Source organism: Lichenostomus cassidix, chromosome 29, assembly GCF_008360975.1.
Source record: "Lichenostomus cassidix isolate B80296 chromosome 29, HeHo_3.0, whole genome shotgun sequence".
NCBI lineage: Eukaryota > Metazoa > Chordata > Aves > Passeriformes > Meliphagidae > Lichenostomus > Lichenostomus cassidix.
In genome coordinates this window covers 962,541-972,776 of record NC_139509.1, presented here as the reverse complement: position 1 = coordinate 972,776, position 10,236 = coordinate 962,541, and the positions used below count along the sequence as shown (strand labels likewise).

Sequence of the window (10,236 nt, the reverse complement as noted above, 5' to 3'; positions counted from 1 at the left end):
CGCTGATTGGATGGAGCGGCGGAGGCTACGCCCAGCGCCGCTTTTCCCGCTCCGGCCCGGAGACTCCCCGGCGCGCCGGCGATTGGCTGACGTGGCGGTGAGCCCGCCCACCGCTCGGCGCTGATTGGTTGGGCGCGGGGGAGGAGCGACCCCATTGGCGGGCGCGGCCGTCGCTCAGCGCGGGCCGCCGGCGGGCCCAGCGCAGCTCGGAGAGCGCGGCGCGGCGGGCGCAGAGCGGGGCGGCGGCGAGTCCCGGCGGCGGCGAAGAGGGGCCGCCCGCCCGCCGGCCCCAAGGTGCGCCCGGGGCAGCGCATGCGCCGCTCGCGGCGGGCTTCGGGGAGGGAGGAAAGGCGGGCGGACGCATGCGCGGATCGCGGCCGGCGGCGCTTGCGCGCTGCGGGCGGTTTTGGCGGGCGGAGCGCGGAGCGGCGGCGGCTCGGAGGGGCGGCTAGACCGCGGCGGACGGGCCCGCGCCGGAGCCGCTCTCCGCGCAGGTAGCGGCGGCGGCGGGAGGCGGATGAATGGGCGGCAGCGCGGGGGCGGGACTCGTGCCCGTGACGGGCAGGCGCGGCGGCCAATGGCGGCGGAGGGGAGGCGGGGCTGAGCGCGGAGTGACGGGCGCGCCGGCCAATAGCAGCGAGCGGCGGGCGGGGCGGCACGCGGAGTGACAGTTCCACCGCCCAATAGCGGCGCGGCTGGGCGGTGGCGAGCGGCGGGTCGTTCGGCCAATCAGCGCGGAGGCGCGCGGCGGTGTCGACCAATCGCGGGCCGTGGCGCGCTGCTGGCCCCGCCCCCGGCCTGGCCCGCCGTTCCGCTCCCCCCGGCCGCGCTCCGAACCCAAAACTGCGGCTTTTCACCCCAAAACCGCAGCTTTCCCCCCAAAACCGCCGCTCTCCCCCTCAAACCGCCGCTTTCCCTCCCGCGGCCGGCGGGTTTTACCTCAGAGCTGCGGTATTTCGCCGTCATAGCGGCGCTTTGGCCTCCAAGCGGCGCTTTCGGCCTGCGAGCGGCGCGCTGCTCCCTTTGTTCCCTCAGGAGTGCCGGGCGCGGGATTGGGATGCGGCGGGATTCGGGATTTGGCGCCTCAGGGCTCCATCTCGGGCTGTTCCCTCACAAAACAGCGTTTTAACTCCCAACCAGGCCCTTTTCGGCCCCTTTTCCCTCACAAATCCACCCAAAAGCTCTCGGTTCCCTCACAAAACCGCGTTTTACCACCCAAACAAGCCCCTTTCGGCCTTTTTTCCCTCACAAATACACCCAAGACCTCTCAATTACCACCCAAACCGGCTCCTTTCGGCCCCTTTTCCCTCACAAATCCTCCCAAAACCTCTCGGTTTCCTCACAAAACGGCGTTTTTCCACCCCAAACCGGCTCCTTTCGGCCCTTTTTCCTTCACAAAATCGCGTTTTCCCACCCAAACCGGCCCCTTTCGGCCCCTTTTCCCTCACAAATCCTCCCAAAACCTCTCGGTTCCCTCACAAAACCGCGTTTTACCACCCAAACTGGCCCCTTTCGGCCCCTTTTCCCTCACAAAACGGCGTTTTACGACCCTTTTCGGCCCTTTTTCCCTCACAAATCCACCCAAAATCTCTCGGTTTCCACCCAAACCGGCTCCTTTCGGCCCTTTTCCCCTCACAAAATCGCGTTTTCCCACCCAAACCGGCTCCTTTCGGCCCTTTTTCTCTCACAAATCCACCTAAAACCTCTCGATTCCCTCACAAAACTGCGTTTTTACTACTCAACAGGCTCCTTTCGGTCCCTTTTCCCTCACAAATCCGCCCAAAACCTCTCGATTTCCACCCAAATCCCTCACCGGGAAATCCCGCCGGGAATCCGGCAGGAAATTCCACCCCGGAGCGAGGAATTCCCGGGAATTTAAAAAAAAATAATCCTCTAAAAGCAAGGCCTGAGGGGAAAAAAAAAATTGGGGTTTTCTTAAAACCGGTTATTCTTAATTCTCACCGTTTTTAAAGGTTTTAACCTGAATTCCGTTTCTCTGTTTCCAAATCCCTTCCTAATTTTAGGGGATTGATCCTAACTCCATTTTCCTTTTTAATTGTCACTTTTTTAAGGGTTTTTTAGCCCAAATTGTGTGACTTTGTGCCTCAATCCTCGCTGGATTTTAGGGATTTCCACTTTTCTCATCTCCCCTCCTGTCCTTCCCCCTCGGGATGTCCTTTTGGGGTCCCAAAGTGTCCCCAAATCCCCCTTGGGGGTCCCAAGATGACCCCAAACCTCCTCTTGGCATTCCTAAGGGTCCCCCCAAAATCCCCTTTAAGGAATCTCCAGTGTCCCCCGAGGGTCCCAAAGTGTCCCCAAATCCCCCTTGGGGGTTCCAGGATGACCCCAAACCTCCCCTTGGCATCCCCAGGTCACCCCAAAATCCCCTTTAAGGACCCTCCAGGTGCCTCAAGTGTCCCCTGACGGTCCCAAAGTGTCCCCAAATCCCCTTTGTGGGTCCACAGATGACCCCAAACCTCCCCTTGGCATCCCCAGGTCACCCCAATCCCCCTCAGGTCACCCCAAAATCCCCCTGAGAGTCCCCAGGTCACCCCAAAATCCCCCTGAGAGTCCCCAGGTCACCCCAAAATCCCCTTTAAGGAACCTCCAGTGTCCCTTGGGGGTCCCAAAATGACCCCAAACCTCCCCATGGCAACCCTGAGGGTCCCCAAATCCCCCCCAGGTCACCCCAATCCCCCCCAGGTCACCCCAAAATCCGCTTTAAGGACCCTCCAGGTGCCTCAAGTGTCCCCTGGGGGTCCCAAAGTGTCCCCAAATCCCCCTTGTGAGTCCCAGGATGACCCCAAACCTCCCCTTGGCATCCCCAGGTCACCCCAAAATCCCCCTGAGAGTCCCCAGGTCACCCCAAAATCCCCTTTAAGGACCCTCCAGGTGCCTCCAGTGTCCCCCAGGTGTCCCGAGGTGACCCCAAACGGCCCGGTTTGGTGTCCCCGCGGTGACAGTGGCTGTCCCCAGAGCGGTGGCTGCGCTATGGGCAGGAGGAGCCGGCGGGCAGCCGACAGCTCGTCCTCGGGGGAGGAGGAGGAGTATGTGGTGGAGAAGGTTCTGGATCGGCGCGTGGTGAGGGGCCAGGCCGAGTACCTGCTCAAGTGGAAGGGCTTCTCCGAGTGAGTGACACTGGGGACAGCGCGGGGACAGGAGTGACACTGGGGACACGGCAGTGACACTGGGGACAGCACGGGGGGCAGGGGAGTGACACTGGGGACAGCGCGGGGACAGGGGAGTGGCACTGGGGACAGCGCGGGGGGCAGGGGAGTGACACTGGGGACAGCGTGGGGACAGGAGTGACACTGGGGACAGTGTGGGGGACAGGAGAGTGACACTGGGGACAGCACGGGGACACGGCAGTGACACTGGGGACAGTGTGGGGGACAGGGGAGTGACAGTGGGGACAGCATGGGGAGACAGGGGAGTGGCACTGGGGACAGCGTGGGGGGACAGGGGACATGGCGCCTGAGGGGTGGGACACGTGAGTGACACTGGGGACAGCGCGGGGGACAAGGGAGTGACACTGGGGACAGTGTGGGGGACAGGGGAGTGACAGTGGGGACAGCGCGGGGACACGGCAGTCACACTGGGGACAGCAGGGGGAGACAGGGGAGTGGCACTGGGGACAGCGCGGGGGACAGGGAGTGACACTGGGGATACGGCAGTGACTCTGGGGACAGTGTGGGGGACATGGGGCACAGAGCCTGGGGGGTGGGGCAAGTGAGTGACACTGGGGACAGTGCGGGGGGACACGGGAGTGACACTAGGGACAGCGTGGGGGGACAGGGGAGTGACACTGGGGACAGTGCGGGGGGACACAGGGCATGGGGGGCGGGACAAGTGAGTGACACTGGGGACAGCGTGGGGGGACAGGGGATACAGCGCCTGGCGGGTGGGACACAGCAGCTGGGGATGGGGACATGGCACTGTGTGGGTCCCGGTGTGTGGCAGGGGACGTGGGGACACTGGTTGGACCCTGGTATGTGAGGGGGACACAACTCTTGGGGACAGGGATGTGGTGGCACCATTGCGATCCCAGTGTGTGACACAGGACACAGCTCTTGGGGACATGGGGACACCGGTGTGACCCCAGTGTGGCACAGAGCACACAGCGCCATGGCTAAGGGGTGTCCCTGCAGTGTCCCCAAAGTGTCCCTGTGATGTCCCATGCAGGAAACACAACACGTGGGTGTGGTGGGGATGTCCCCTGATGTCCCCTGCTGTTCCCTGATGTCCCCTGTCCCCGCAGGGCACACAACACGTGGGTGTGGCGGGGATGTCCCCTGGCAATGTCCCCTTGTCCCCAGGTGTCCCGCAGGGAACACAACACGTGGGTGTGGCGGGGATGTCCCCTGACGGTGTCTCTTGTCCCCTGGCTGTCCCCTGACAGTGTCCCTTGTCCCCTGATGTCCCCCTGTCCCCCGCAGGGAGCACAACATATGGGTGTGGTGGGGATGTCCGCTGACGATGTTTTTTGTCCCCTGATGTCCCCTTGTCCCTGCAGGGAGCACAACACGTGGGTGTGGCGGGGATGTCCCCAGGCTGTCCCCTCATGTCCCCTGCTGTCCCCCACAGGGAGCACAACACATGGGTGTGGTGGGGATGTCCCCTGACGGTGTCTCTTGTCCCTCGGCTGTCCCCTGCTGTCCCCTGCTGTCCCCTGTCCCCGCAGGGAGCACAACACGTGGGTGTGGCGGGGATGTCCCCGGCAATGTCCCCCAGCAATGTCCCCAGCAATGTCCCCTGATGTCCCCTGCTGTCCCCTGTCCCCGCAGGGAGCACAACACGTGGGAGCCCGAGAAGAACCTGGACTGCCCCGAGCTGATCTCGCAGTTCCTGCGCAAGGACCGCCGCATGAGGGACATGAGGGACAGCGATGGCACTCGGCCCCGCGAGCGGCCCGAGGGCGCCAAGCGCAAGGGACTGCCCGGCAGCGAGGATGGGCGAGCCAAGAAGAAGAGGGAGGTGAGGGGACAGCCAGGGGACAGCAGGGGACAGCAGGGATCTGGGGGTGGGGATGGGAATTCAGGGTTGGGGACAGGGACAGGGACGTGGGATGGGGATGGAGACGGAAATGGACACTTCCGTCCATTTGTGGGATGTGGGATGGGGACAGGGATGGGGACAGGGGACAGGGACATGGGATGGGGATGGGGATGGGGATGGGGACAGGGATGGACGCTGAGTAGGGACAGGGACAGGGGATGGGGATGAGAACCCAGAGTTGGGGACAGGGACAGGGGATGGAGATAGGGATGGGGATGGGGACAGCCAGGGGACAGTAGGGTGGGGACAGGGACGTGGGATGGGGATGGGGATGGGGTCAGGGATGGACACTGAGTAGGGACAGGGACATGGGATGGGGATGGGGACAGGGATGGGGACAGGGGACAGGGACATGGGATGGAGATGGGGATGGGGACAGGGATGGGGATGGGAATCCAGGGTTGGGGACAAGGACATGGGATGGGGACAGGGATGGGGATGGACAGGATGTGGGATGGGGACAGGGACAGGGATAGGGATGGGAATTCAGGGATGGGGACAGGGACAGGGGATGGGGATGGGGATGGGGACAGGGATAGATACTGGGTAGGGACAAGGACATGGGATGGGGATAAGAATCCAGGTTGGGGACAGGGACATGGGATGGGGATGGGGATGGATGCTGAGTAGAGACAGGGACAGGGGTGGGGATGGGAATCCAGGGTTGGGGACAGGGACATGGGATGGGGACAGGGATGGGGACAAGGACGGGAATGGACACTGAGTAGGGAAGGGGATGAAGGTAGGAATTCAGGGTTGGGGACAGGGATATGGATGGGGATGGGGACAGGGATGGACATTGAGTAGGGACAGGGACATGGGATGGGGGTGGGGACACAGGGATGGGGATGAGAATCCAGGCTGGGGACAGAAATGTGGGATGGGGACAGGGGGATGGGAAGGGGATGGGGGTGGGAATTCAGGGTTGGGGACAGGGACATGGGATGGGGACAGGGATGGACACTGTGTAGGGACAAGGACATGGGATGGGGATGAGGACTCAGGAATGGGGACAGGGACACAGGGACAGGGATGAGAATGCAGGTTGGGGACAGAAATGTGGGATGGGGACATGGGATGGGGATGGGAATCCAGGGTTGGTGACAGGGACATGGGATGGGGATGGGGACCCAGGAATGAGGACAGGGATGGACTTTGGGTAGGGACAGGGACATGGGATGGGGACCCAGGGTTGGGGACAGGAAAATGAGATGGGGACAGGGACAGGAATGGACACCCAGAGTAGGGACAGGGCCAGGGGTTGGGGACAGTGGCACCCAGTGTCCTCTCCGTGGGGACAGCAGTGGAGTCCTGGAATGACCACTAGCAAAGGGGACAATGTCCCCATCCATGGGGTCACTCCACCAGTGCCACCACCCTGTGACAACATCCTCAACCCAAGGCTGCACTCCTGTCCCAAATCCCTTTTTCCCAAACTGTCTCTTTTGTCCCCAAACCGGCAGAGCAATGACATCGCCCGCGGCTTCGAGCGAGGCCTGGAGCCCGAGAAGATCATCGGCGCCACCGACTCCTGCGGGGACCTCATGTTCCTCATGAAGTGGTGAGGCCACCGCCGCTGTCCCCGGTGTCCCCTCTGACCCCCGGGTTGTGTGTGTGTGACCCCTCTGACCCCCCAGTTTGTCCCTGTGTCCCCCAGTGTCCCCTCTGATCCCCTGGGTTGTATCTGTGACCCCCTAGTTTGTCCCTGTGTCCCCTGTGACCCCCAGTTTGTTCCTGTGTCCCCCAGTGTCCCCTCTGATCCCCTGGGTTGTGTCTGTGACCCCCAGTTTGTCCCTGTGTCCCCCAGTGTCCCCGACCCCCTGGTTTGTGTCTGTGACCCCCAGTTTGTCCCTGTGTCCCCTGGTTTGTCCCTGGGACTTCCTGTCCCCTCAGTTTGTCCCTGTGTCCCCCAGTGTCCCCTCTGACCCCCCAGTTTGTCCCTGTGTCCCCCAGTTTGTCCCCTCTGACCCCCCGGCTTGTGTCTGTGTCCCCTCTGACCCCCAGTTTGTCCCTGTGTCCCCCAGTCTCCCCGACCCCCTGGTTTGTGTCTGTGACCCCCAGTTTGTCCCTGTGTCCCTCAGTGTCCCCTAACCCCCCGGTTTGTGTCTGTGACCCCCTAGTTTGTCCCCTCTGACGCCACAGTTTGTCCTTGGGACTTCCTGTCCCCTCAGTTTGTCCCTGTGTCCCCCTGTGTCCCCTGACCCCCCGGGTTGTGTCTGTGTCCCCTCTGACCCCCCAGTTTGTCCCTGTGTCCCCCGGTTTGTCCTTGGGACTTCCTGTCCCCTCAGTTTGTCCCTGTGCCCCCCAGTTTGGTATCTGTGTCCCCAGTTTGTCCCCGTGTCCCCAGTTTGGTATCTGTGTCCCCAGTTTGGTGTCTGTGACCCCCTAGTTTGTCCCTCTGTCCCCAGTTTGTCCCTGTGTCCCCAGTTTGCCTCTCTGTCCCCAGTTTGTCCCCGTGTCCCTAGTTTGGTATCTGTGATTCCCCAGTTTGTCCCCGTGTCCCCAGTTTGTCCCCATATCCCTAGTTTGTCCCTGTGTCCCCAGTTTGTTCTTTGTCCCCAGTTTGTCCCTGTGTCCCCAGTTTGGTGTCTGTGACCCCCTAGTTTGTCCCTGTGTCCCCAATTTATCCGCATGTCCCCAGTTTGTCCCCTGACCCCCCCTTGTCCCCGTGTACCCAATTTGTCCCTGTGTGCCCAGTTTGTCCCCGTGTCCCCCAGTTTGTCCCTCTGTCCCTGTATCACCAGTTTGTCCCCTGACCCGCCCTTGTCTCCGTGTCCCAAATTTATCCCCATGTCCCAAATTTGTCCCTTGACCCTACCTTGTCCCCGTGTCCCCAGTTTGTCCCTGTGTGCCCCAATTTGTCTCTCTGTCCCAGGTTTGTCCCCGTGTCCCCAGTCTGTCCCCTGACCCCCCTTGTCCCCATGTCCCCAGTCTGTCCCCGTGTCCCCAGTCTGTCCCCTGACCCCCCCTTGTCCCCATGTCCCCAGTCTGTCTCCATGTCCCCAGCCTGTCCCCTGACCCCCCTTGTCCCCCCCCCAGGAAGGACACGGACGAGGCCGACCTGGTGCTGGCCAAGGAGGCCAACCTCAAGTGTCCCCAAATTGTCATCGCCTTCTACGAGGAGCGCCTGACGTGGCACGCCTACCCCGAGGACAGTGACAGCAAGGAGCGGGACCCCCCCCGCAGCTAAGCGACCCCCCCGCTGTACATAGCCCCCCACCGGGGCACCCCCGGTGTCCCCAACCCCCTGTCCCCAACCCAGTGTCCCCAGGGGCCACCCTGCCCCCCCCGCCACCCCCTGGGGACAGGGCCGAGGTGACATTCCCCTGTCCCCAGCCTGTCCCCACCCCCCCGGCGGCCTGGGGGGGTCAGCCCGGGTTTTGGTGTTTTTTAGGGTGGGTGTGTCCCCAGAGGTGTCCCCAGGGGTGTCCCCAGGGGTGTCCCCGTGTCCCCTCTGGCCCCGTGTTGTCCCCAAGTCCCCTCCCCGGGTTTGCCTCCAATAAAAGGAACGGTCACTTTTCAGGAGCTGCTGCTGCTTCAATGGGGTTGGGGACACCGCGGTGACACCGGGATGGCCCCAGGGTGGCCCAGTGTCCCCAGTATGGCTCAGTGTCCCCAGGATGGCCTCAGTGTCCCCAGAATGGCCCAGTGACCCCAATGCCCCAGTGTCCCCAGAATGGCTCCGTGTCCCCAGAATGTCCCCAGAATGCCCCAGTGTCCCCAGAACGGCTCAGTGTCCCCAGTATGGCTCAGTGTCCCCAATGCCCCAGTGTCCCCAGAATGTCCCAGTGTCCCCAGAAGGCCCAGGTGTCCCCAGTATGCCCCAGTGTCCCCAGTATGGCTCAGTGTCCCCAGAATGTCCCAGTGACCCAGTGTCCCCAATGTCCCAGTGTCCCCAGTATGCCCCAGTGTCCCCAGGATGTCCCCAGAATGGCTCAGTGTCCTCAGAATGTCTCAGTGTCCCCAGAATGTCCCCAGAATGCCCCAGTGTCTCCAGAATGTCCCAGTGACCACAGAATGTCCCAGTGTCCCCAGAACAGCCCAGTGTCCCCAGAGTGCCCCAGTGTCCCCAGAATGTCCCAGTGACCCAGTGTCCCCAGGACAGCCCAGTGTCCCCAGAATGTCTCAGTGTCCTCAGAATAGCCCAGTGTCCCCAATGCCCCAGTGTCCCCAGGATGTCCTATCGTCCCCCAGTGTCCCCAGAACAGCCCAGTTCACCCCCAGAATGTCCCAGTGTCCCCAATATGGCTCAGTGTCTCCAACGTCCCAGTGTCCCCAGAATGTCCCAGTGTCCCCAGAACAGCCCAGTATCCCCAATGCCCCAGTGACCCCAATGTCCCAGTGTCCCCAGAATGTCCCCAATATACCCCAGTGTCCCCAGAGTGTCCCAGTGTCCCCAGAATGCCCCAGTGTCCCCAGTATGGCCCAGTTCACCCCCAGTATGCCCCAGTGTCCCCAATGTCCCAGTGTCCCCAGTATGTCCTAATGTCCCCGGAATGCCCCAGAATGTCCCCAGAACGTCCCAGTGTCCCCAGAATGCCCCAATGTCCCCAGAATGTCCCCAGAACACCCCAGTGTCCCCAGAATGTCCCCAGAACACCCCAGTGTCCCCAGGATGTCCCAGTGTCCCCAGGACATCCCAGTTCACCCCAGTACAGGCTCAGGGTGACATCCCCACCCCCATCAGTGACCTGCCATCCCTGCGGGTCCCCGATGTCCCCAAAAAGGGGGAGGGGCTCAGCTCTGTCCCCGGCCGTGCCAGAAGTGTCACCTGCAGGTGACAAGCAGCGCTGCACGCGGACAGGAGGGGACAGAGGGGAACAGCGGGGGTGGCAGGTGGGGACATCCCGGAGGGGACACGGGGGAACCCTGGGGATGGGGCAGGGGCTGCTTGGGGACATCTTGGTGACACTGGGGGGGACTTGGGGACACCTCGGTGACACTGAGGGAGTTGGTGACACCCAGGCGGTGACTCGGGGGGGACTTGGGGACACCTGGGTGACACGAGAGGGAGTTGGTGACACCCAGGTGGTGACTGGGGGGGCAATATTGGGGACACCCGGGTGACAATGGAGGGTGTTGGGGACACCCCAGTGCTGCTGTTTGGGGACACCTGGGGACACCTGGGTGACACGAGAGAGGGTTGGGGACACCTGGGTGACACTGGGGGGGACTTGGGGA

The 10,236-nt window shown here is 62.7% G+C and overlaps 2 protein-coding genes across 3 annotated transcripts; both read left to right on the top strand.

Annotated features, from left to right (window-relative positions):
• The first annotated feature begins 151 nt into the window (after positions 1-151).
• On the top strand, positions 152-8,577 carry CBX5 (chromobox 5). 2 transcript variants are annotated; one of them, XM_085041323.1, is made up of 5 exons: positions 152-294; positions 2,977-3,128; positions 4,785-4,974; positions 6,519-6,616; positions 8,095-8,577. In XM_085041323.1, exons 2-5 carry the CDS (start codon positions 2,992-2,994, stop codon positions 8,243-8,245), a joined length of 576 nt encoding a protein of 191 aa, XP_084897449.1. In that variant the 5' UTR covers positions 152-294; positions 2,977-2,991; the 3' UTR covers positions 8,246-8,577. The 2 variants fall into 2 exon arrangements, with proteins under 2 accessions (XP_084897449.1, XP_084897448.1); XM_085041322.1 differs by lacking the exon at positions 152-294 and adding an exon at positions 336-494.
• Positions 522-2,659, top strand: LOC146425782 (uncharacterized). Its single transcript, XM_085041081.1, has 3 exons — positions 522-611; positions 688-2,496; positions 2,548-2,659. The coding sequence occupies exons 1-2, from the start codon at positions 522-524 to the stop codon at positions 1,969-1,971; spliced, it is 1,374 nt and encodes a 457-aa protein (XP_084897207.1). The 3' UTR covers positions 1,972-2,496; positions 2,548-2,659.
• Positions 8,578-10,236: the final 1,659 nt, after the last annotated feature.

What these genes read in the sequence shown, in the direction of transcription:
- LOC146425782 (XM_085041081.1), top strand. Translation starts at nt 522, where the DNA reads ATGGGCGGCAGCGCGGGGGCGGGACTCGTGCCCGTGACGGGCAGGCGC. An exon ending in GAGGCGGGGCTGAGCGCGGA is followed by an intron (nt 612 to 687) that starts GTGACGGGCGCG and finishes ACCGCCCAATAG; the next exon opens with CGGCGCGGCTGGGCGGTGGC.
- CBX5 (XM_085041323.1), top strand. Translation starts at nt 2,992, where the DNA reads ATGGGCAGGAGGAGCCGGCGGGCAGCCGACAGCTCGTCCTCGGGGGAG. An exon ending in AAGTGGAAGGGCTTCTCCGA is followed by an intron (nt 3,129 to 4,784) that starts GTGAGTGACACT and finishes CTGTCCCCGCAG; the next exon opens with GGAGCACAACACGTGGGAGC. An exon ending in CTCATGTTCCTCATGAAGTG is followed by an intron (nt 6,617 to 8,094) that starts GTGAGGCCACCG and finishes TCCCCCCCCCAG; the next exon opens with GAAGGACACGGACGAGGCCG.